The sequence below is a fragment of the Neolamprologus brichardi genome, chromosome 6, assembly GCF_056152115.1.
Source record: "Neolamprologus brichardi isolate AB-2024 chromosome 6, ASM5615211v1, whole genome shotgun sequence".
In the NCBI taxonomy this organism is placed as follows: domain Eukaryota; kingdom Metazoa; phylum Chordata; class Actinopteri; order Cichliformes; family Cichlidae; genus Neolamprologus; species Neolamprologus brichardi.
This window is the reverse complement of record NC_142109.1, coordinates 33,559,779-33,587,383: the sequence shown is the minus strand read 5'-3', so window position 1 is coordinate 33,587,383 and position 27,605 is coordinate 33,559,779. Positions and strand designations below refer to the sequence as shown.

General features: G+C 41.6%; 1 protein-coding gene across 4 annotated transcripts in view; it reads right to left on the bottom strand.

The window, feature by feature from the left end:
* The window catches only part of rptor (regulatory associated protein of MTOR, complex 1), a 229,137-nt gene that overhangs the window by 123,027 nt on the left and 78,505 nt on the right, over window positions 1-27,605 (bottom strand). For all 4 annotated transcript variants that reach the window (XM_087842157.1, XM_087842154.1, XM_087842155.1 and 1 more), the window contains exons 5-7: window positions 23,473-23,631; window positions 21,079-21,225; window positions 11,287-11,462 (exon numbers count right to left, since the gene is read on the bottom strand). In XM_087842157.1, coding sequence (XP_087698283.1) covers window positions 11,287-11,462; window positions 21,079-21,225; window positions 23,473-23,631 — 482 coding nt within the window. The remainder of the gene's footprint in view (window positions 1-11,286; window positions 11,463-21,078; window positions 21,226-23,472; window positions 23,632-27,605) is intronic.

Below are 27,605 nucleotides of genomic sequence, written 5' to 3'. Positions count from 1 at the left end.
CTACAGAGGCGAGCAGAGGAAAGGGTGTTACAGTCATCTAAAAGCTCAACTACAAATTAAAATGTTGCCGTTTAAAATGTTGAAACATCATTCTGGTTAGGTGATTAATAGTTCAACTGATAATTAAACTAATAAATACTGAGATGAAATGAGCAAAGCCTCAGTGAAAAAAATAACTGACCCTAAATTGGCTTGTAGACAAAAATTTAAATTAAATAAAACAAACAAAAAACTATGCTGTGTCTGGCCTGGGGCAATGCAAATAACCTCCCTCAGCAACGCTTTGCAGTTTGGAGTTCCTGTTTTCTGCAGAGTTATTGATTCAAGTGCTGCTTGCTCTGAAAAATACAACTTAGATTATCCATTATTTATTTTATAGTTTTAGTTTCACTTAACGTGTAAAACTTATGACATCTAAAAGTGGGAAACCAGGGTGTGAATTATGCATGCCTTAACGTAACGCACTCACATTTGAATAACTTCTTTCTAGTGTTGACCACTCAAAGTGCTTTAGACCTCGAGGTTAACCATGCATTTATGTAGCACTTTATTGTATTCACCAGAGAAAACCCGCGCGGGCACGAGGAGAGCATGTGAACTCGACACTGAGCGGGCCCTGCCGGGGCTCAAACCAGGAATCTTCTGCCTGTGTAGCAATAATGCTAATCACTGCACCACTGTGGCTCACAGCTTACATCTGCATACTACATGCAGTGCTTCATGTCCACTGTAATCCCGACTCCACAAGATTAGATCTGCTGAGAGGTTTTGTGAATGTTCAGCAATTTTAAGTCCTAGAACAGCAAATCTACCTCGATATGTCTGTGAAGGTTCTCAGTCATCCAGGTCATCGTAGTCAAAGGAGCTTGCAAAGAAAAGCGTCTGGACTTCTTTAAGTTGCTTGAAGACGTTTCACCTCTCATCCGAGAAGCTTCTTCAGTTCTAAGGTCAAATGGTGGAGAGTCCCAGATATAAACCTAGTGGGAGTATCCCCCCCACAGAGGGACAAAAGGACCCCCTGATGATCCTCTAATCGCCTGAGCCAAGGTGTGAAACTGGGTGTGGGTCACAATCAGCCAGAGTTTCAGGTGAGCTCATTGTGAAACCTGGCCCCACCTTATCATGCGAATTCCTGAGGTCAGATGACCCAGGATGTGAGTGGGCGTTAGGGCGTCTGGGGAAGGAACTCAAAACTGGATTATAAATGGTCATGTCCACTGTGAGCGACCATCTTTGAACAGAGGCGGTGGTTTATGACACCAACTGTCTGCCATCTATAATCCTGTTTTGAGTTCCCTCCCCAGACGTCTTAACGCCCACTCACATCCTGGGCCATCTGACCTCAGGAATTCGTATGATAAGGTGGGGCCAGGTTTCACAATGAGCTCACCCGAAACTCTGGCTGATTGGGACCCACACCCAGTTTCACACCTTGGCTCAGGCGATTAGAGGATCATCAGGGGGTCCTTTTGTCCCTCTGTGGGGGGATTCTCCCACTAGGTTTAAATCTGGGACTCTCCACCATTTGACCTTAGAACTGAAGAAGCTTCTCGGATGAGAGGTGAAATGTCTTCAAGCAACTTAAAGAAATCTACCTCGAGTTTCAATGGCGATGTGTTCAGTGTTAAAAGGGCCACTCGTTTGTTTTAACTGGCTTGTTATAATACAGAGGTTTCCTGCATACAGCCACACTGACCTCGGCTTCAGAAAAAACTTCACGTTCTTCCCTCTAATATTACAAATCTCCATTTGGTTACACTTTATTATAAAGTCACACTATTGTGAATGTTAACAAGTTTCCCTTTTAGTGGAGCAGCGCAGACAGACTGTAGCGATGATGTCACATGGAGACAGACCCTGGAACGACTCCAACAGTGAATAATGGAACAGCAGCAATGGTGATTTTAATGTGGCAGGAGCACGTGTTCTGACTCACAGCTTCACGTCCGACATTCAGATGAACTAATCTGGATATATAGTAATCAGCAGATGTCACCAAATGCTATGTGGACAGACTTGTGCATGTTTGAAGAAACTGATGCAAAAATAGCGTGAAAATACTTCAGGTGATGATATAATGGGATATAAGAAAAACTGTATAAAACTAAATTAAAATAGAAAATAAATTGCCTGACAGTTATAAAATGGAAATAATAGCGTTACTCATCACTACTTAAGCAAAACCCAGCTGAAAAAAAAATGGTAGAAAGTTTCCAGAATCTCCCAAACCAAGAAATCAGCATAAACATCAACATAATAACAACATAAAAACTACTGTAAACATATACAAAAGAAAGAATCTTCATTTCTACATGTCTGAACAAACGGACTGTTACAAACCTGCCGTTTACTGACGCCAAACAAAACATCAGATCTAGGCAAATCTAGAAAACTTCATAAAAACTGATCTTGGAAAGTTATTGTTAAGAGAGTTGTTCATTTACAACAGTAAACACAGCCTGGTCCAGCCTTCACAGGTATAAAGTTACCGTTCACCTCCCAATTAGCCCCTACCCAATCCTGACCATACCCCTACCCTCAACCTACCTTTTTAAAAAGGGCCAAAAAGAGCATTTGGTGCGTATCAGTTAGATTGATTATTTTCTGTGTTCTGTGGTTTCCAAAACAAGGGAGAACAATTTCATAAAACCAAAAATTACATATTCTGATTGCTTAGAGCAGGGGTGTCGAACTCCAGGCCTCGAGGACCTCCTCAACATGCCTTGAGGTTCTCCAGAGGCCTGGTAATGACCTAACCTTTTGATTCATTAATGTGTTGACCCAGGGTGAGATCTAAAACCTGCAGGACACCGGCCCTCGAGCCCTGGAGTTCAACACCGTTGGCTGAGAGTTAGGGATAGAGTTTTAGGCTACGTCCACACGTACCCGGGTTTTTTTGAAAACGCAGATTTTTCTATGCGTTTGCACCTTTCGTCCACACGTAAACGGCGTTTTCGGTCACTGAAAACGGAGATTTTTAAAAACTCCGGCCAGGGTGGATATTTTTGAAAACTCAGTTTTTGCATTTACGTGGACGAGAAAAACGGAGAAAACGGAGAAAACACAGCGTCAAAGGTATGCGCCTTTTTTTGACGTCACACTGTGTGCCACGTTATTGTTTCGGTGAAATGAATTTCTACAATACTGTTACTGTTACTTGTTCTCTCTGCAGTGTTTAAATGCTTACATATACACACACAGTTACTGTCCTTCCACACATACGACTCAGTTCTGCTTCTATGCCCCAGCTTTGTTTACTATTTCCCACCGAGGCTTCTAGACTTCTGATTGGCCAACATTTCTACACGGTTAGGAATATATCGTCACCTGTTTCTTTGGCATGTTCCTAGCAGCGTTTTCCTTCATTTCTGCCTTTACATGTGGACGGGATTATTTTTTAAAACGGAAAATCTCCGTTTTCAAAAATACCCGTGTACATTTGGACGTAGCCTTAGACTTCAGAGGGTTAAATACATGTCACACAGTAAGTTACAAGTGTATCATGTATTCACGTTTACAAGACACTGACACAAAATTAGCTATTACACCTAGGAATGGTCTGGGCACCTTCCTTTGGAGGTTTGTTGGGCATATTCGGCTGAGAGAACTCGGTGAAAGGATTATAAATCTCATCTGGTCTCCCTCAGGGGGAACTGAAAAACTTCCCTATGGAGAAAAGTATGTGGAATACCCTGCTTAGCCTGGTACTGTGAGACATGACTCCAGATAAGTAGAAGAAATGGATGGACAGGATTAAGGCATGTGCAATGAATCTGCGACTTTCAGGGACCCTGTGGGTCTTGTTGGCTTCTTTGCCAGGCTGGTACTGTGGACTTGGTCAAAGAAAAAAGATAAGACTGTGCTCATATAAAGAAAGATGAAAATGCTGGCCGGGGCAGCAGCAGGTTATGTAGGTAATTCTCTCTTTTTTTCACCAAAAATATGAAATGCTTTCAGTCAACAACTAGGAATAGGCTGAGCTATCAACCTTTGCTATGGCAGTATTTATGAAGGGGTTTCTGAGGTAAACCTGCTGCTCCCTTCAAGTCCACAGAGGTCCCTGGAAACTAGTATGCAAAGGCATATGCGGCGTTATGTAACGCTTCCTCTGTAGTTCAATCTACATCAACAGAGAAGAGGGGAAGATGAATGTGTCAACATTTTTACAAGTCATTTACATCTCCCTTATTAAAGCCGAGGCTCCAGAATAAAAGCACAGCAGTGCATGTTCATGTGCAAGTTTAATTTTTCCCATTTCGCCTATAGAAGCTGGAAATGGAAGGCGCAGCCACATTTGTACTGAATGAACATAATGCGGCTGTGCTCTGCGTGTTTGTGTCAGGGGAACTCCCGCTGAATGAAAGGAATCCGAGAAGCGGTCACGTGAACCCTCGCTGCTGCATTTCCATTAAAATCTCATCGGTGTTCGTGCTGGGGACGTTGCACACGCCGTTTACGGCAAGCGCACGAAAAATAATGAACCTCTACACGAGAAGGCTTGGGCTGAGAAGCAAGCAGGAAACATGCAACCATTAACGCCAACATTAATGCCCATCTGTATTATATGCAAGGGTTCCATTATCGCTCACATGCATGAAAAACAAACTCACAGACCAGCTTAGTGTGCACTGAATTACATCTGCATCAGAGATATTGTTCTGCCTAAATCATCCTTTTCTTCATAAGTGGCCACATGTGGCTATAAAAGAGATTACAGTTATGCTACTTAAAGGCTTTATTGTGCACAGTGGCAATGCTAATGCTAATATAAGGATCCTGAACATCATGATGTTCAGAGGATAATGTTACTTTGGTTTGCATCTTAGAATATTTGGACAAAGTTCAGCAGGGATTTATTTATTCTGAAGCATACAAACACTGACGCATGTTCAGTGAAATATAGTTTGGAACTACTAAATGTGGATTCAATTATATTACACTGGTAAAGACCTTGATAAACTATCAGTAAGGCCGAGGCTTGTTGCTCCCGTTCATCAACACCAAGTGGGGTAAATTAAGCTCGTTGTGCCTAACAGAAGACTAAAACACCAGAGACTGTCAGCCCCTCAAATCCAACACCCACATATTCTTCTTTCCAATCTCCACTAATCCTTTGTTTCACTTTTATCCTGTCCCTGACTGGACTGATGTCCCAGTGACTTCTCCACCAACAAGTATCTCACCTGCTTCAAAGAACAGTCCAGCCCTGACTGATTTAAAGTGTCTCTTGGTTTCTGTCATTGATGGATGGATAGTTTGTGCTTTGTTGTTCTGATCCTTTAATTCTGTGCAAACCTAAGAAGGCTCATCGTAACTAAGGAGAATTAAAAGTTATTTTTAGACGTGCTACTTACAGGTGTATCTGTTTAGAGAGAAATGGTGCAGGCGATGATGATGGGAAGCTGCTAATAACTGACGTAAGTGTCGCATTTATTTTTAGTATACGGGTCTAGTTTAGTATTCTTTAAAAATAGAGATGCTGAAATTTCTCCACAATCTTTACAATAGTTGCAGTTATATTTCCATCTGGACCTTAGCATGCTGATCGACTGAGAGACCCCATTAGGCTGACTGACACCGCTGACCCCTGAGCCTGTCCTCTAGCACTGTTTTTTAAAAACTGATAAGCATTCTGAGCTCTTATTTAATCCCGTGGTTCTTTTTCTCACTCTCCCCCCCACCCGGTGTCCTCGTTGCCTCCCTCTTCATTTTCAGATGCACATCTCTTCCATTCCTCTCCACCCACTGCAGCAGCAGGGAAGTCCCTTGAAGATGGTGCTCCATCAGTAATGATTTTCTGCACAGCTGAGCAATGAAAGGTACACATGCACTCAGTCTGCCTGGCTCTCCCTGCCTGGCTCTCTCGCTCTGTGTAAACCCCATCATCCATCCCTCAATGCATCTCATTAAAGTTTTAAAGCGAAGGTAAGCCGGCACATCAGTGAATTCTTCCATCCGCCTGCTCTAACCCTGCGAAACTCCACCCCACCCCTTCCTCATTTTCTCCCCGTTTCTTACTCTGGGGCTGTGTGAAATTAAAGAGAAGGCAGCCGGGCATGTCTTTATTCCGAAAATAATAAGCAAACAGGCGAGACAGCACCTAACTGAAGATGGAGCATGAAGAGTGACGGCACTGAGGAAGGGAGGCTGAAGCCCCTTTGAAGCAAGTCAGTTAAGTCTGAGGAGGAGGCTGATGGAGATGTAAGCCATGTTCAATCTGGAAGTTTTCAGTCAAATTGGTATTCTCTACCAAAGTTGGCAGGGGGGCGGTGAACACCAACCATATACCATGTGTGGAATTACTAACATGTCTGCAAGTTGTGTCCAGACAACAAGACACTATGTGGCTTTAACTACTGCTGAATATCAGCCAAGTGGCCATTAAGGAATAATGGTAATTTCAAAAATAAAGCTTAACAGTAGCAATGACCACTTAAAGCTGGTTACAGTTTCCAACTTTACAGCAGAAAGAAACATGTTTGCAGTCTGGTACAAAAACAAAGGTCTTCACAGCTCATTTTTCCCAGCAGCAGATCCTTTTCTTCGGCAAAGCATCTTTGGTGAATTGGAGCTCTCACTCGTGATTTTAGATACAGTGTAGTTCAGACCATCCAAGAAGTGCTCTTGGATGGTAATGCATTTGTACAGTCTATGGACACAGCTTGCTAACCTTGGCTCACAACTCAGCACTCCATTCTCTGGCCAACGTGTTCACTTCTGACTCCAGAAAATTAAGATGGCAACAGGCAGAAGGCTGAAGTGGACCATTCGATATATCGCTCTTTGGTTTCTAGGCATAACAGTGGATATGCCCGTCTTTGTATAAAGTCTCCCATAATATAATGTCAGACCGAAATTAATCTCAGTTTGAAGCTCCTACGTCACCTCGTTCTCGAGTTATTGCATTCACAAATTTAGGTGTCACACCGCCCACCCATCTGTCCGGTGGGTTGATATAACACATGGATGACAAAACTGGAAACAAACTCAAAGCCACTCAAAACTGCCACTTTCAGCCAACAGTCTCTGCCAGCTGAAAGCGGCTGTATCTACCTGGTGAACACAGCAGAGATCGATCAATACACACAATCCAAGAGCTCAAACAGTGACTTTTCTTTCTTGACTTTTGCCAACAGAAGCCACATACTCATGAACAGAATGTGTTTATAGAGATTAATATAAAAAAGTTATTAGAAAACCCATAAAGTAAAGCTGCATTATATTGTTTATGAACTTATTAGGAAAAATGCATCATTATGAGTTTGCAATAGGACCCATTTTAATACACAGAAAAACCGAACACTACAAATTGATGATGATTGTATCGTTTTATGCATCTTTTATAGAAGTACAATTGAATTAAAATATATTGATGTCATTATCGGGTGAATCTGCATTTTGCAATTTTTATTCCATGTTCAAACAAAGACTGAGTGAATGAATAACTTTAAATTTTTCTGATGTTCATGTCAGATTTATGTTAAATGAGCTTATCAAATTCCACTGAGCTAAGTAAGGAAATTTCATATATAGCACATACATAATACATGACCAAATTTCCCCTGGGTCATTACCAACCAACAAGTTCGATTCATTAATACAAACCAGTGAAGGTTGACCTGAGTCTTTATCAGAAAAGATCAGCCCAAACTTTCCCCTGCAGGCCACAGCATCCATTTTTGAAGGCAGAGGGCATTAAAGAACATCTCTGTCAATATTATCCAGCAGCCTTTCAGCAACTTGTTCTCCAAAAGGAGACGTTGGTAAGGGATATCAATATTAATGGCATAAAACTGAGACCTCATTATGCTGAAGGTCACGGCTAGATGTGGATTTAGAGAAAGATGAACGAAACTCTTCAACATTTATGGCAGAGAAGAAACATTTATCTAGCTGTAGGACACCTCCTGCAGGCAGCCTGCCATTCTCACTTATACACTTAAAAAAAGTTTCACATTCCCAGTCGAAAACTTGTTAAATCATCCCTGTGACTTCTACTGTGTGCAAAGTAGATTCAGCAATTAAAATGCAAAAAACGGTGCAAGTAAGAACTGATTTATGGCACCAAAGGGAGCAAGAAGACTGCAGATAGAGACTGTATCTGGGCTGGTAATGCATCAAAGATGAGGCGCTCACCTGAATTTTTCAGGTATCATGTAACAAAAAAACTCCTTTTTGCTTTTACTTTCTCAATCACCATCTCCACACCACAAACGATTTCTTGTGCAAAAATAGAAAAGAGAACAATGGTAAAGTGCAACTGCATTATACTGCTAACACAACATTAAGTGTTATGACCCCATAAATTTGAGTCTATGCCAAACTTCAACTAGTGACAAAAGCAGTGACGAGCAGTCAGGCGTGCAGCCTTTTAGCCTCCATTTCTAACTGTGGTGTGTGGGACTGTATCTAAGCTTTACACTATTAACTTAGTAATTATGTGGCAGCACATTTCAGGTCAGTTTATAAAGTAGGTAACATAGTGCATTACTTTTAAGAAAGGTATCAAGTAATGACACTGCAAAAAGTACTCCACCCTCTTGTGCACTTAAGTCTTTGAAACCTGAAAGGTTGCACACAAAAGGCAAGATCAAAAGGTGGAATGCAAGACCAATGCATCCATGCTTTTGATTTACACTCATTTTGGTTAAATTTGGGTACAAAAATAACTTTACTCATAATTTAGTAGAGTTACCAACGGTGTCCGATTTTCCTTATTTAAATGGTCCGATATGAGGGATTAAAACCTGGTTACTGAGCCACTGACACATTTGTACATATGGGGAAGTGTGACACCCAGACCCGTCACCTGCATTTACCAGTCAGAAATGACAGCTCTCTCAGAGATAATGTGGACTTACTGGGTATAAATGCGTATCCACAGTATGTGTGTGTCCTGACAGGATATCAGAGCTGATGCAATCACCCCTGCCTCTTTGTGCAAGCCCCCCCCACACCACTGACGGACTGATGTAACCTACATGCCCCCACGGTTCAGCTTGAAGCTCCATCAGTACAGTCCTCTAAATGATGCATCATAGTGCATTTACATCAGGCCACTGTATAAGCCAAGTTTCCCAAATGAACTCATTTCGCCTGAATATTTTTCACCTCTTTTACTGAAGAGTTCTCTGCAGGGATCATCATTTCTGCATCACTGTGGATGATGCCGATCTACATTTTTCATCACAGCTGAATTTTCTCATCATGGCTGAATACTGAGCAGAAGCTCAGAGGAATGTTTGCTCTCTGCACAGGACACAACTTCATATTCTCAGAGTATCCAAGCTGTGACTTGCTAACAAGCATCTGAAATAATTGAAAGACTGACGCACAATTTCCTGCATGTTTAAAAATATATCCATAAACATGGATTAGCCCCTCATGTACTGTGGGATTTTCAGGCAACCAAATTACAACTCTTGCTAAGCACAAAAACACTAAAGGCTTTAAATTAATTGTTAATTTTCTCTGTCAGTTGTTTGTATGTGCCCAATTCCCCTCAAAAACATTAGTTTCTTTCTGCATTTGCACAAAAGCAGGAATTTGATGTCAACAGGCCTTCCCTGCGGTGCATCATCTGTCAGAAGAGGTTGACTAATGCTTACATGATGCCAAACAAGTTAAAGAGGCGCTTGGAAACCAAACATCCATTCTGAGGGAAATTTGGCTTATAGCCCTGGATCACAACCACAGGCAATCAGACCATTTGTTGGATTGTGATAAAGTGTCTAATAAGGCGATTGAGGTGTTTCTATATATACAGCAGATATCATGCCAGGTCCAAATGCTGCAAAAAGGGGCTGTCAATAGTGCTTTTTCTGATGATGTAATCAAAAGAAGAACTCAAGAAGAACTTACACAGAAGCCGTTTAATGCAGACATGAATGCAAATATGCCCTAAAACTGTTGCTTGACCTTTGGTGTCCTTGGACACAAAAAGTTTGAAAACCACCACACACAAAAAGACGCAGGGAGACTGGACTGGTGAAGAGCAAAACATGCTCCATGATGAGCAGCTATTACCCTATTTTTCGGACCATAAGGCGCACCAGATTATAAGGCGCATTAAGTGAAACAAAAAAGTCAGATAAGTCACATTTTACTCAGCTCATTCTTCTTGCTTCCTCCACTTCCGTACCATTGATTCATTAATGTTGAATTATCTCACAGCTGCTCTATTCTGTTGTTGTTGCAGTATATTAATGACTAACCTCGTATTGTGGATGGATTATCTCAGTTGTTCTCCTGACTGACGTTTGGTCCCTTTTCAGCATCCTGCTATGCGATTGGAACCCCCACGTTAACTTTTACTGAGTGGAAAAAAGTTAGCGTTCATCCTGCAGCTTCACTGTTTGTTATGCTAACATAGCTGTGTCGCTAGTGACCACGTAGCACATCATTATATACCAGCTAGCCCAATTTCAGCAACCCTACAAACGTAACTGCTGTTTAGTTTTCTATCTTCATTTATGTTGGAAGTGGTAGCAGAGCTGTACTTTTTAATTTTTTCAGAAATCTCTCAGTCAAAACATTCTATATCATGTTCAGGTGGAAACTAGCGAGCTAACTTCCTGCTAACTTCTAACTCCATTAAATTTCATAAATTCTGTTTTCATGGGTGCCTGCATGTTAAACTTAATTCTTACAACTGTTAAAGCAGCAACTCTGATCGTTTTATTACAGATGAAAGAATTTAGACGGTTTTTAACTCTCAGTGATGCCGCAGTGTTCGTTTGACTTTGGGACCTGAAGCAGACAGAGTTTTGGACCCAGATTCCTCCGTGAGGCTCCTGACTACGGCAGCTGTAATGTTGCGGCTTCCTAGCTTACCAAAGTCGTTCTAAAACATTTTTTGACAGATTTTTGAGTGCCGTGTACCACATAAAATCGGTTTGAGGTCAGTAAGCACAACCAGCATCAGGCGCATTGGATTATAATGCGGACTCTCAATTTTTGAGATTTCAAGTGCGCCTCATAGTGTGGAAAATATGGTAAGTAGCAACAGAAGTTGATTTGTTTAGGGCTCCGTGTTACAAACATATCAATATTTAAAGCTGGTACGTCTGTATTCTGAAGCGATGTGTAATACCACGAAAATGATATTTTATTCTACACCTTTAACATGAGAGCTGACCAAAGAAAATCCATCCAATCTACCTCATTACTTCAGAACATATTCCAGATGTACCGTCTCCTCTTTATCGATGCCTCTATGTTTCAGACTTGTAATGGGGGGAGGAAGAAGCAGAGATAAAAAAGGATTGAAAATGAGAGAGACATTACCAACGTAGGGCGATCTTGATGGGCGTAGTGAGACAGGATGTAAAGAGGTCAGCGGGGAGGTCAGGGTTCATGGGCAGCAGCTCACTGGCCTCACAGGCGGCAAGCTGGATGCAGTTCTTCATGGAGGGCGGCAGGGGCATTTGGGCAAGCGGGTGGCTGGGGTTGATGGCTGCCACCTGATTGGACACAAAAATGTGATTTACTTCTAACATTTATCTGACAACCACAGTCAAACGTTCAAACATTTATCTAGGAGACTTTTCATAGCTGCAACAACCACAGAGAGTAATCTCAGAAGTCCAAGTTTCAGTCCTAAAACAATGATTTACTTAATTCTCCACAGCTTGACCAGTTTTCTGGGGAGATGAATAACAAAGATTTATAGAGAAAGGGAGCTGGATGACTATCTCGCATCTGTCAGACTACAAAGCACACAGAGACATAGTGAGCATCAAATGAAATGTGGAATTGAGTTCAGACCAAATGCCAAAGACACTTTTTGCATGGTGCAATTACATATAAACACGCAAACTGATTCAAATTCACACTGGGTGACTACAGGGAAACCCACGCAGTCAAAATATTAAACTTTGGTGAAAACATCTGTTAGATGTTGCTTTGTGATAGCCTGTGAGCTGTAGCTCCCTCAGACTGATGGGTCTCCTGATGCCACCGACAATCAGAAATGAAGCCTGCAGGGAGGCAGTGTGGTTAACTTCACTTTTATAGAGACAGGACAGGACAATTAAACCAAACAGATTTCCTGAAATATAAAACTGTGACTTAGTAATTGGCATGACTTTGAGAAGGTAGTACTACACCTATTGGCCGTTACAGGAGATATTTGTGGGTTGGGGAAAGTGCTAAAACACTCCAGTGTAAGAGAACGCTTTGTGTTGGTCCTGAACACCCCATAATAACTTCCCTTTGATGACTATTATCTGATCTCTATCATTTCTGCACGCTTCTTTATGATATAGATTTAATTTGAAATTGTTAAAAAGTATCCATCTACACTCAGTGTAGTTAAAAAAAACAACAACTTTTTCAACCTTTACGAGTCATTTGTCTGTGGCCTGAATTGTTCTCATGTGCATTATTTTTTATTTAATTATCACTTAAATGTGACTACAGCTTGACTCAAGTCCATCTTCAGGTTAATGTACATAACCACACCTGTGTGTAATGTAAAAAATCCCACCAATACACTGCGTAATGATCAAAACTAAGGTAAAAAGTCTGCTACTTTACTAATGCCATCAGTAAAGTAAAGCATGGCGGTGCTAAAGATTTGGTCCTTATTGACAAAGGCAGTGGATAAAAATTCAAGAGGGCCTTGAGAAAAACCTGCCCCAGACTGCAACAGCTCTGAGTGAGTTTACATTTCAGCATGACAATGATCCAAAGCATGCACACTTAAACTCCACAGAACATCTATGGTAAGACATCAAGATGGTAGCAGAGGCTTCTTTAGTAGAAGGTGATAAACTGCAAAATTTCAGGTGTACAAAACAAGCAGAGACTTTTCCAAGCACACCGAACGCTGGAAACACATTCAAAAAGTGTTCTTAGCACCTGAAGCACTGTAACAAAAGGCAGAATGCTGGTATTTTAGTGGCAGAGTCAGGGTTTGGATACAGAAGCAGGTTGAGATCACAGCAGACACCACGCTGAAGAGCAGATAAGGCATGAAATGAAAGGTTAGGTGTAAATTAGAGAGCAGCAGTTTGAGTTGAAGAAAGAAAATAAATGGCCTGCATTTGTATAGCGCTTTACTTTGGGGTCCCTAAGGACTGGCGCCACCGGGCCCTCTGACCACCACCAGTAGGCAACGGGTGAAGTGTCTTGCCAAGGACAAAGGAGCTTGCAAAGAAAAGCATCTGGACTTCTTTAAGTTGCTTGCTTTTCAAGCAACTTAAAGAAGTCCAGACGCTTTTCTTTGCAAGCTCCTTTGACTACGATGACCTGGATGACTGAGAAACTTCACAGACAACTTGCCAAGGACACAACGACCGAGACTATTGGAGCCGGGGCTCAAACCGGCAACCTTCCGATTACAAGACTAACTGCCAACTCTTGAGCCACGATCGCCAACCAACAATGAAAACTACCAAAGTCCAAGTGTGATTTTACGCAAATGTCCAGCAACATCAAATGGAGGCTTGAGCCTGCACCACCTACACCAGCCTGTTCTGACTCGTGTCACTGTTGCAAGCTGCTGGTTGGTGTTCATCAGACCTGCTATCATCTCACAACTGATAAGCAAACAAATTGATCACTTCTTTCATCTTTGAGGCCAAAAAAATGTTCATTGTTTGGCACCGAAAAGTGTCGTATTTATTACAGGTTGCACCTTGAACATCACAGAGGTGTATAGAAGCTGCTGTACAGTGCTTACTGCATTAAAAATGAAAACACATGGGAGGGAGAAGACAAAAAACTCAGCAAAGCCCCAAAAAGTTCAACTTTTGGCTGCTTTTATGGACAGCGTTGGGTAAGGGAAAAAAACTGCACAAAAAAAGAAGGAAAGTCTGACTACAAGCTTTTGTTTTTTTGTTTGTTTTTTTAAAAGTTTGCCACCTTGATCTACATGGCAAAAGATTAGAAATGACGCACCGGCTCAGACTTTTTCACATTGTAATGATACGGTGATAGGTTATTGATCCCAGTGGGAAGTTTTCCCCGTTCGCTGCCTCTCAGGAGGTGGTCTTTGTCGGTAATAAAATAAATAAAAATCTCTCTCGTCTATTCTGAGAGCTGCATTAGTGTGATACTTTAACACTCTGGGGCGGCTCAGTCAATATTTGCAAATGTAAAAAATGAGAGAGGCCTGTGTATGATGTAAAACTTTAATTATATTTGGAGCTCTTGACTATCTATGTGCTCATTGTGCTGTTGTGCTGTTGATTTGTTTCCTGGGAGTTCAATACGTTTCCTGTCTTTTGCTTAGTACACTTTAATGAGCTGTGGGTCTTAATGGAGGCAGCAATCCAAGACTTCCCTTTATCATCACTGACTGCTATTGCTTGTTTCTTTCATTCTGCAGCCCTGCCTAATTTTAGCAGGAAATTAGCCAGGGAGACTGTTATATTATTAGTATTATTATCGTTGCCTCTTTTCTCCAAAGCACAGGGAACTATTACTTTAAAAGAAAGACTGAAGACTGCTTCACACAGCTTGTAAATAGTTTTTTTATTATTATATGCCAAATAAATTTGTATTTGTAACAGAGACAACAGCGCTGCTCCTAAAAGACTTCCACAATCAGTGAACTCATTGCTGATGTCACGAGCTGCGGAGATCGTATCTCGCCTGTTTTATTGTTCCATCAGAACTCCTCCATAAACTGTCCGAGGACACAATCAAATATTTTATCATCGCAGCATCTAATTTAGGAAAAAGTAAAGAAATATCTGACAGCTCTGAGAAATTACAGACAGAGTCAAATAAATAAAGAACGCTGACTGTTTACCAGAAGGTGTTTCTGACTGCACAGACATATATTCTTTAGTAAAGAACCATCAGAATTATCAACGCTAATCCAAAAGTGCCAAATAATTCACTGAACCACCCCCAAAAAACCTGTAGAACAAAGTTAAGGATGTACTTAAAAATGTGCCACAAATATAGTTACATAGTTAAACAGATCTGTTCATACTGATCATGAGTGTGAAACAGCTTCGGTTTCTAATATGCAACAAAACAAAAACAACATGACAGCCAGAGGACAAACTGAGGGGCTGCACCAACGCCCAGTAAAGGATCGATGAGGGTTGTTCTGATAGTGAAATATGCAAAGGAGACCAGAATACAATAATATGCAGCTGTAAAGAGGCATCAACAGCTTCCTTTTTAACCTGTCGAGTTTGCATTGAGCTTTGTTTCTTTCTTTGGCTGTTTATGTAGCAGTGATGTTTACACTGCTGTGTATGCTCTGCTGACATCACACTGCCACGGCATTGATTTTTTAACCTGCTGGATTTCTTCATTTTTGTCCTTATAAGTCCAGTTTTAAAAGTCTAAATACATCATAAGCAGATTTTTAGACTTTCACTGTACTTCATTTAACTACTTTGGCAGTGCTGTGAAATCAGATTTAAAATAAATGGAAAATCTCCTAGATTTAGTTGACTCCATAAAATAACGTGCAGAAAAAGCATGAAATTATCATATTGATGTCAGGTATTACAGATTTGTAACTTTTGTTGAGCCACCGTAAAAACTCTTGCATCAGCAAAGCATCTGGCAGACGTTTGATAGATTTTGGACATAAAGTCGAGGAATAAAATGCGATTGCAGCAGATGGGGAAACCTAAAAAGATGCACAGTACAATCCAGTGTTTAGTCTGCAAATCCTAACTTTAGACTGAACAAAACCTCTGATATCATCATTTTACAGGTGATGAGATACTATATATATGTTTGTTTCGTCGATTCTTGAGTACACACTTTGAATTATAGATTTAACTGACTGAAAACACGATACATAATGAATAAGCTGTAATGAGATTCAAAACGTCTAAAGTTATATAAAGTTATATATAGTTATATATATATTTTTAAGTGAACTAGTCTCCATGTTCTTTGTTCCAGTGCTGGATAAAAGTCAACATGTGTGTTTGATTTCGAGGAAGCAGCGTGAGTGCAACCTTACTTTTAGGGTTGCAGTGTTTGTGTGGGATGCATAAATACACTGTGATCATACACTGCACAGCTGGTCTAACTGTAGATATAAATTACAAATTGTTCCTCTAAGACCGCTTGAAGAGCCGTAGACACTCTGAACAGCTGTTTGCTGCAGCAGAAAATGTTGCTTTAAGTGCTAAAACTCTTTTAGTGTGTGCAAACACTTTTGGGATTACAGACATAAAGGTGGAGGGGGACGAGCAGTTGCGAGAATCTTCAGACTGCCTGTCACAGAGCGAGAGAATACACCACAAGCTTTGGCAATCAAGCTACACTATCAAAAGAACACATAATCACATAGCTGGCAAGCAACAAATCCCATGAGCACCAGCATACAAACAAAGGGTGCAGGAGTCTATGATCAAGTCTAGCGCATGATATAAGCCTGGACGTTTATGGATTTAAAAACATGCCAGGTGATAGCATTTAATACAAGGGAAAGATGTGTTTGATTTTGCACAATTTCTAGACAAGCAATTCTATTAAAACCAATCTGGAGAATTGAAAATGTTAATTAATTCATTCAAAATGTCAAATTTACTTTGCACGATTAAACAGTCCACTCCATAAGCATTCCTGTACTTGATTCAGGTTTGTCCAAATGTGATTCTGTAACAGAGCACAGCGCCTGACAGGAATCTCTTTCCTGGATCTCCACAGCTTATGAGTGCTGCAGCTCAGCGTCTGACGCAAGCCAGAGTAAAACTTTAGAACACCTGAGGCATGCACGGAGGGGACGCGCCTCTCTTTTTGCACCTGAGCAGCATCACGGGATGAGACGAGCAAACAAAAACAAATAATCTGCAGGCGCATTTTATTCAGAAAGCTGCAATAAGATGAATTCATTGTCCAGAATACTTCTAACGCAGTTTGGAAATAAGGTAATTAAAATGTACAGGAAATGCCTGCGATGGAGGAAGTGTAGTTTTATATAACGCCTCATTGCTCAGTCTTCCAGCCCTGTGCCAGTCCAATAACTCATTAGCTGGCTCTATAGTAAGTAGTAAAAAATGTAAAAGCTCAGATTTACTGTACTGCTCTGCACACACATGAATAAATTAGCATTATTAAAAACACAGAAGAGTAGGTGTTCTTAATGGAGGGGCGATGACGTGTGCAGCTGTGCATTGCTCTCCTATCAAACGAATGCGTTCCTCCTCTTTGAAATGCTTGCAGGCGTGACTGGGAGCCCCCGCGAATGCATCTGTGCCAATCTTCATCTCTGTAATGAGGAAAGCGTCGACTCGCTCGCAGAGACCGATACCACAAACAAAGCGGCGCGCGCCTTTCTAAAGCCTCTCGTCGAGTCGACCTCAGAACAACGCTGTCTCTTGAAAGAAATCTGGCGAAAGCGTGTGACGGTGGGCTGCACTAATCCTAACGGTAAATACAATAACTCTGCCAGCAGAAGCTGATTAACGCCAAACAGCCACTGTAATTATCACATTAGCATATTGTAATCTCGCAAATTACCATGAAAATCACCGTGACAGCTTTCTTTTCTCTCTCTCCTCCACCGGGGAGATCAGGGGACGATTTAATTGCTGAGGATTCATTTTTTTAACGGGAAAAAAAAGAACAAAACAAGAAAACATTGACACTAATCACGAGACTAATCCTCGGGACGGGCGGGGGATTTTATACGTATCATGCTAACAGAGGAAGCGCACAGTCACGCATGGGAGCTGCTTTAGTCGAGAAACATTTTTGCAGCCCTGCATTCATTATTCATTAAAATGATAGATGTGAGCGTCCTGGAAGCGCCAGTAACACAAACGCCACACAGACGACACACACACACGCTCTTATAGTCCAGCGTACCATAGCTGTGTGCATTGCAGTGATTCACACACACATCTTTCCGTCCCACAGCTAATGCAGTGAGCATGTTCACCGAGTGCACGCAGGAAGTGATGACATATTTAAAAGGAACCAGGTGGCCCCATAATGGCACACTCAGAGCCAACACACAGACACACACTCGGGCCCACTGGCGGACTGAAAGGACCACAGGAGGAGCTCGATGTGGGACTGTGGAGGAGTGCTAAAACACTTCCTCCTCCTTTCATATTTTCACCCCATCCGGCTCCTTTATACTCCTTCATCTGCATCACGGCGCTTCCAAATAACGCCGTCCCTGGTGAGTTCAGGCCTGTGGTTGAATCACGTGTTCATTAACAGGTGTCGTTGGATGATTCCATTTGCGGCCACTCGTCTGTGTATGTGCACAAACGTGTGGGTGAGGTGGGAGACGCCCTGCTTGGATGATCTGCTGTATGATTTATTTTTACTTTTTTTAATTCACTGGGCGGTATCGCCTCTCGTTATCTTCCAATTATACACTTCCTGTGTGAGTGGGCGAGACGGGCGAGCACTGAGGTGGAAAAGTGAAAAACGCTTATGGATGCACATTTAACCTAAAGGCCTCCTCGGCTTGTTTCTTCACTGAAAGGCTACAGTTGAACTCTGAGTCTCTCAAAGTTTTTGTGCAACGATGCAGCTAATGCGTTTGGAGTAGGCTTTGTGCCCTGCTATGAAAAATATAAATATAGTCCTTCTGCACAGCACATCTCAGCTTTCAGTGGCTACAGTGAGGTTACAGATGAAAATCTGGGCCAATGTAGATAGAAATGTTTAAAATAATCATTTGGGTGATAGCTAATGTCAATATTTCTGGCATGTTTTATTTTATTTTACACTCTTTTTAGAGAAACGCTTTTTTAAAATACCTTTTAAAGGCGTTCAGTCAATCATTTTGTGAGCACAAACTCGATGACAAGAGATGAATATCAGCTACTGACACTAGATGCAAATATTCAGCTAATACATCAGTGCATCGTTGACCGCAGTCATGCTGAAAGCTTTACTCCCAAGTCTGTGATATGCTCAACTAACAACAGACAGCACTCCCTGCAAGTCTTACCTCGGTTCGCTTTCAAAAATCCCTTGTGACCCTTTAAGTACTTCCCTCTTTTCAAATTAGCTACAACTAAGGCTACGTTCACACTGCAGGTCTTAATGCTCAATTCCGATTTTTTTGATCAAATCTGATTTTTTTGTCTGCTCGTTCACACTACAAATAAAATGCGACAGCAAACGCGCTCTAGTGTGAACGCTCAAAGCGGCCGCATGCGCAAAAGAAGACGTCACACACAACGCGATCTGTTTGGACCGAGAGCAAACAATATTGTTTGACTGATGGACCTTAATATAAAGACTTCGGACTTTACGTTTCCCAATTTTTGCTTTAAGTTATTTTGTTATTTACATAATAATGTAAATAACCTAATAATGATCCTTATTGCTGTTTTAGAGGAGCGGTGCTTCAAAGGATAGTTGCAGATTTCTGTCAGAATCTGCAGATTATACAGTACAAATAAAATGTTCACGTTTCTCCAACATTGTCTTCCCAACAGTTTCACTGGATGGTCAGGAAGCGTTCGCGATGTCTTCTCCGGATAATTGGCGTCTGTCTTGTGTCAGTGACGTAAAAGACGGATTTAATGCGACATGACTGTTCAAACAGCAGTCGCTTTCTAAAACATCGGATATGTATCGGATTCAGTACCACATACGAAAGTGACCCAGATCGGATTTGAAAATATTGGATTTGTGCCGTTCACACTGTCACAGCATGATCGGATATGGGTCGCATAGGGTCAAAAAAAATTGGATTTGATGCGCTTTCGCCTGCAGTGTGAACGTAGCCTAAGCGACAATGAGAGGTTTGTGCTCACATTGTTCCCTGATTGATGCTAACACGCGACTTCCACGCCATTAGAAAGGCATCACATACTCGAAGCATTTTGGGGGGAAACAAAAAGTAAACGCTGATTTTTCTAATCTTTTTCACTTCTGTTATTTTGAGGAAAGACAAAAAACTGCATCTATGCTTTAATGAAAGTGAGTATTTCAGCTGCTCCTCTTTCTCTTCGATTCATCAAAAACTAATTTAAAGCTAATTTATTGATAATTTTTTAAAGTAGTGGGGAAAAATACTTAAAAATATGGTTAATGTGTTAAACTTGCAGCGACTTTTGGAAAAGGGAATAATATTTAAATGAATAAAAATAAATAAAATCTATGAGCCAGGTTACCTTCAGGGTAATTATGTTGATTAGTCCCAGCAATCCAGCAGATATTTATTCCCTTGCATATAACAGCTAAAATCATAATTGGTCATTAAACAACAGGAAACCTTGCACCTCTTTTAAGGTTCACTGAATGGGGCACTTTCCAGTAGAGCGGCTCAATCTGAATCACTCAAAAACAACATTTTCAGAGTATTTTGATTTAGACTAAGCGGTTTGTGAAGGAACCTGCGTGATGCTACACCAAATGAGAATTGTGATTTTAACCTTGGACTCGACCTGAGCAAACTTTGACAGAAAAGAGCAGGAGAAGCAAAGAAGAAGCAAAAGATGGAGAGACACTTGTGACGAGCGATGCGGCGACTCAGCAGTTTGGCTGCTGCCTTTGCCTTCACTTTAACGGGTAACGCAGCACGCACAGCAGCTCTTCTTTACTCTCGCTCTGCCTCCTGCTCTGCACTGTTCATCCTGTACCTCCCTCCCTCCCTCTCCTTCTCCTCTCCAGCTAATCTACAGTCTGGCTGAAACTTCTCCATGAATAATTGAGATGAATGACAGCACCGTCTCATCACGAATTCACATAACACGCCATAGCCGGAGAGAGAAAGAGAGAGAAAAAAACGTAATAAAAAGATGAAGCGCTGAGAGGACTGGGGCTGGTAGTGCTGTGTGTGTGTGTGTGTGTGTGTGTGTGTGTGTGTGTAGGATTGGGGATGAAACCAAAACTCAATCACTTAGATCCAGCTGCCTATTTGATTGGCTGCATCACCGCACTGAAGACATCTTGGATTTTTATTAGAAAAGGTTCCAGCTGCGAATCACGAGTCGACTCTCGGTGACACCAATTAGTCCTTTATAAATGCTGTATACATATGTGAGTGTGTGCTCAGTGTGACTGTAATCGGATGAATCACCCAGTTTGCTGCTAATAACTCTTAAATACCAACACATCATTTCGCCCTGTTTGCTCGCACACTGTGTCTGCGTGCATTCACGCTGTGCGTTTTTGCCTCACCTCCAGCTCCTGCTCTCTCTGCAGGGCAAACTGTTTGAACGACTTGACGATGATTCCCGCGTTGGAGCAGTCGTACACAAAAATGGACGGGCTCCCCATCCACGTCTGCAGGTCGTAGATGGACAGCGGGATGTACTGGGTGTAGTTCTGAGAAAGAGAAGGCAGGAGGGGATAACGTCAGAGTGAGGAATTGGAGAGAGAGAGGTGCATTGTGTTATTGCTGATAACTCACTTTTATAGATTTGTGTTTAATTATTAAGCAGTCATCTGTTTGATGAAGAGCGCGAGCAGACGAGCGAGAAAAAGAGAAAACCCGAGTGAGGCGGAGGAAAAATGGGGACGATGGGAACACAGACCGAGGAATATAAATCTAATACCCATGGTGCAATAAAGGTGCTCTCCCCTAAACTTATTGGAAAATTGGGTTCTTCGCACCTTCCCTGATGCCCGTGTCCACATCAAATCCCCCACTGATGTCCTGTTACAGCAGCCAGCGACACTGCAGCTTCATTTTATAGGATAAGGAATACCGAATAAAATGCGAAAGAAAAGAGGGAGAGGACATTAGGCCCGAGGGTACACTGAGGACGCGGAGCCAAACGCTAGCGCTCGACAGCAGCGGTGCATCATTGTAAGTAGGTGCTTACTTACAGGACAAGATGATGAACAACTCCAGATTTTATATCTGATTCCCCAAAGTCAGCGAGTCTGTCCGCATCAGTGCGATGCTGAGATCACAGCAACCAGGTGAGATTTGATTTAATGTCTGGTTGTCAGGTTATTTTCTGACTGCGAGAATGTTACACTGAAAAACTGAAAACATCTTTTTTTTTACCTGCATTTTAGCCACAGGAGCCTCGGTCCACTTTAAGCTTCTAGGTGAACACTTCAGGAATTACTACTCCAAAGTGCTTCTGTTACACAGGCTGACTGCCAGCAGTACCATACTGACTGATCCAAAACAAGTATAGTAGCTACTAAGATGCATGCAGTATCTACTTATACCTTTAGATACAAATTCACGGTTTCTGTCTTTGTGCAGAAACTTTTAAATGCACTACAATAACCTGTGGGATATGTGGACTCCTTCATTTACGACAAATGACTGGACTACATCAAAGTACATTTTTCCTGAACCTGTGGTGCGTGACAGAGAGCCACTTCGCACTGGAAAAACAAACACAATCGTCACTCATCATCTGGACCAACTGCCAGATGTTGCTCTGTGCGCCTTTGTCTAATTCCTGAAAATAAACATCAGTGTTTCTAAATGATATAAATGAGAGAAGGGAGCCGGAGATCGACAGACGGATTGGGGCTGCAGCTGCAGTGATGCAGACGCTGCACCGGTCCGTCGTGGTGAAGAGGGCGCTGAGTGTAAAAGCGAAGCTCTCAATTTACCGGTCGATCTACGTCCCTACCCTCACCTATGGCCACGAGCTGTGGGTAGTGACCGAAAGGACGAGATCGCGGATACAAGCGGCGGAAATGAGCTTCCTCCGAAGGGTGGCTGGCCTCTCACTTAGAGATAGGGTGAGAAGTTCGGCCATCCGGAAGGGGCTCAGAGTAGAGCCACTGCTGCTCCACATCGAAAGGAGCCAGCTGAGGTGGTTCGGGCATCTGACAAGGATGCCCCCTGGGCGCCTCCTGGGTGAGGTGTTCCAGGCATGTCCCACCGGGAGGAGGCCCCGGGGCAGACCCAGGACACGCTGGAGAGATTATATCTCTCGGCTGGCCTGGGAACGCCTTGGTGTTCCCCCGGATAAGCTGGAGGAGGTGGCTGGGGAGAGGGAGGTCTGGGCCTCTTTGCTTAGGCTGCTGCCCCCACGACCCGGCCTCGGATAAAGCGCAGGAAGATGGATGGATGTTTCTAAATGAACGATCTCCAGCACCTATTGCCAAAGCACAAGCATGAAATGACATAACGGGATGTTTAAAGACTGATATAGAAATGCTGAGGTCACGCCACGGGTACATAAGAGGATGATCTTGAATGGGAGATCACCCAAAATTCAATCATGTATAGCCTTTTGATTTTCACAGGCACGTTCCTGAAACTTTCCAATCGCACCTCATACATCTTATTAGGTCCAAAAATGAACTGCCTATAGTTTAAGATTGTGAATAAAGTTGAAGTAATGCAGGGATTATGAGCTCCGCTGGAGACTAAACAGCATTACTCCAATGAAAGCATGTGAAAACATGTTTATTTACTTGGCTTTGGTTTAGTGCACGTGTAAGCACAGCCTGTGACATTTCAGCGACAAATAATCAAATCGTCCTTGGAAATGACAGCAGTAAACAGTTAACACCATCATGGCTTGTGAACGTGACAGTGTAGGTCTGATTAGAAAAATCTGTGAAGGCCCGATATCGTCGGTGCATGTCTGGTACCTTATTAAAAACCCAGATCTCTCCATTGACGGTAGGTCGTGGCACGCCGTGGCCGTTGTAGTGGAAGAGGACTCGTTCTTCCTTGGCATTGCGTCTGAGTGACGTGCACAGTTTCTTCACTTCATCCACCGTGGGGTCCAGACTCTGCTTGTAACGGGCCTGAAAGAGGAAGGAAGAAAAGATGTCACAATGATTGATGCTTTAGTCACATTGGGAACAAGGACACTGCTGCTCTGCGTTTTGTTTCGGGCAGGGAGATGTGCTGCATTTATTTTTTTTCTTTCCTTTGCAGTTCAGTAGTCCTGCGTCAGTCTAACTTTCTCTGTTTTCCTTTTCTTAGATTCAGCAGCACTCACTGACCCTTGGTTTTGAACAAATAAACAACCACATTTTGGTTATACGTCGTTTCCTCCACCTTAGCTTAGCTGGGAAGTAAAGAAAATTCTGCTTTTGGTGTATGAAGCACTTATTGGTCTGTTTTGAATATATGACTGCATTAGGGCTGCCACAAACGATTATTTTGATAGTCGACTAGTCACAGATTATTTTTGTGATTAGTCGACTAATCAGATCATGCATCCATTGGACATAAAACGTACAGCTTATTGCACCAGCATGCGTCTGCTCTTATATAACTACCATTAGCTTACAGCTTTAAATTTTTATGAAATTTGCTGATTGTTTCGGTGAAGTTTAATAAACTCCTTGATATCTAAAATATAACGGGACACCGGAGTATATTCTCCAGCATCTCACACTTCTGATAATCAGCTGTCTGCTTGACGTTTATTCAGCTGTGTAAAAACTATAACTTTAATCTCAGCCAAACCGATTTACTCAGGAACAAATAAAATACTAAAAAAGCCAAACAATAACATTTTGAAGTTATCTAAGTGACTTATATATTTTTAACCTGAGTAGCGAAAGACGGCGGTGGGTTTGAAAACGATTTGCCGGGAGTCCGGTGTTCTCACGGCTCTAGTGAGCCTAGGCCCCGGCTAGCTATCGAGCTAGTGGCTAACAGACGTCTCCGAAAACGTCGGAGCACTTTTGAAAATATGTGGTGTCTTGATAAACTGAGCAGATATTTGAGGTTTATACAGCTACATTCTCGTCTGAAAATATGTTAATCGTTTATTTTGTGACCCAGAAAGAATAATAAGAGTAATATTAAAACTAACCAGCTGCCGCCATTGTTGGAAACTGAGCTGGGCCGCGCTATGAATTCTGGGACACAGCTTCTTCTTCTTCGGGGTTTAACGGCAGCTGGCATCCTTGTACATTCAGTGCTGCCATCTTCTGTTTCAGTCCGTTATTACACTCGTAAAACCTACTACTTATTCCTGTGTCTTTTGTGATCTTACAAAGCTTCAAACGAGGCGTCGACTATTAAATCAGTCAATCGTCGACGTAATCGTGACTAGTCGACTAATCGTGGCAGCCCTAGACTGCATCAATTTTTACAGTGTGTCCAAGCACAGGACACTTCTTTAAATTCTCTCCATATCAGGCGACGGAGCAGACTAAAAGGTATGGCAGCTGATGTGCAGGTTGGACTTGAGAATAATCTTGCAGAACATTTTCAGTCTAGCTTTAAACTGTGCAGGAATGTGGGGGGATAATGTGCGCCGGTAATGTCCGAAACAAGCTTTATTGATGCATCTTTCTGTGAAGCACTTTGAGTTGCATCGTTATGGGACTGTGGTCTATAAATAACCTTTTGAGATCTGTTGACTGATGTTTCAGGAAGGATGAACTCCAAGTTCACCACTCTGCTTTATTCCATCAGTGAGAGTGGCTAAGATTGGAAATTATTTTCTATGTGAAACATAAACCAAGAAAACAAAACAAACAAGAAGCACTCAGAGAGCACAAACCTCTGCCAAGGCAGAGTCATCTCTGTGCAGCATTTGCTTTTAAGGTAACTGAAGTTTATTTTCTTTGTTTTTTAAACATACTTTAAGTACTTTTATGTTTGCAGTGCAGTAAAAACAAGTGCAAAGTGCAGACTTTGCCTATTTGCCCTGTCGAACCCCAATTTAATATACAATTACTTCATTTTAAGTTTTTATTTTTATTATTTTCCCTTAAAGTGGATGTAGCTCATGTGTGGCAGCTATTTATTTAAACAGTTATAACCTGTTACGGTAATGTACATAACAAAGCTATAAGAAAATTAATCAACTACACTCCTGTAACCCACTGTCATTTAAATAGCTACATGTAGCATTATTTTCACTTTGACCTTTGGCTCTACTTACCTTAAAGGAGAGCAATATATTAGCCAATAAATCATTATGATGACCTTGAAGGGCTTGAGACAAATTTGTATTGTTTATTAACATGACCTCACTTTACACCGCTACAAAGTTCTATCAAAGTTTTATTCATTCAAAACTTTTCAAGCTTTTCAAGACAGAATGACAGACACATGCAAGCACCACAAAAACCTTAACCTCCTTGTTGGAAGTTAATTTGGATTCCTAATAATAATAATAATAATGATGATACAGTAGACTGAAGGTTTACAGAAGGACTGATGAATCCACTTATCCAAAAATACAGGGAGCTGCCATTGCAACCCCTGAGTAAATGTTATAAAATTGAACATAATATATGACATTTATCGTTTTCACAAGCATATCACTGATTTTGGGACTCATCCGAGATTTTTAGTAGATGCACCTACTGCATGGTATGGCATCAGTGCACAAGTGCATTGAATCAAGAAAATTAAATGAAATTCAGTTTTATTTATATAGCACCAACTATCAAAATCAGTCCCCTCAGGCTTACATACTTAAACAGAAGCTTACTTGTGCTCATTTTAATCAGAGATATTTTTATGATCAACAACTAGTAAACAGGATGAGAACCAAACTATTCAAGGACAGTGTGTCTTACACTGCAGTCAGGTTTAGACTTTTAGTAATAATTATCGAAGATGAACTGAACTCCATGTAACTAAGAAGTAAAAACGCCATGTTTCATGTTCAAGTGCTCTGAAAGGAAGAAATGTAAAAGGAACTCTGCAGAGCTCACAAGGGCACAAGCTATTAAGATCAACTTCCTTTTTCAACAAAGTAGGTGACCTTGAGTCCAAACTTCAAAGTCCACATCCTCCACAGCAACTTCATACTCATTTAAAAGTGCAGGAAGTCTTTCTTTTATTTCATAAATCTGCAGTTTGAGTGTTTCTCTATGTATATTGTGCAGTAGGGCTGCACGATTTTGCATAAAATGAGAATCACGATTTCTTGGCTTAGAATTGAGATCACGATTCTCTCACGATTTTCTTTTCCAATATAAATATTTATTGCACTTATTAACTGCACATCAACTTTGTAACAGTTGAGACTGAACATAAAAACAATAAATAAACATAAAAACAACAAATGTCTCACGTTTTGTGGTTGCCGCAAAATGTTGTACTGCTTGAAATTCCGTCTCCACCGTTGCTCGACACTGCGTGTATAGAGCAGGTAGTGAAACAATAGAAAAATAGTTGCGGGACGGCACTGTGTAGCGTTTGTCTAGGGCATAGGTGTCAAACTCTGGCCCACAGGCCAAATTTGGCCCGCAGCCTAATTACATTTGGCCCGCGAAGCAATACCAAATTACTATTAGAGCTGGCCTACTGGTATTATACAGCTAATATATATATTGTTTAGTATTAAGCTTTGCTTGTTCCATATTCAGTTTTTCTGCAAAACGTGTTTGAGTCCATGAGAAAAGATTCATTCTTATATCTGGAGGAATAAATATATTTCAATAAATATTAACGTTAGCCCGCGACTTTGTTCCAGTTTTGAATTTTGGCCCACTGTGTATTTGAGTTTGACACCCCTGGTCTAGGGTGTTGATCATTTTCCTAAATCCCTCGTTTTGCACAGTGTTGATGGAGCCATATCTTTGGTCAGGTGATAAGTAATAGCCTCCGTAATTTCTTTGTGCCTGCGGGAGTTTGACGGGTATAGGGAAGCGCTGTATAAGGTTCCCGTTATTGATGTTTGGGTGGTTGACCGGGACAGATTTTCTCCTGTCACTTTCTCGTCATCCCTGACGTGCTCTCCGTTGTTTTTTCCCTGCTAATTTTAGCATCACACGGCACAGCTTGTGTATCACGTGGTATA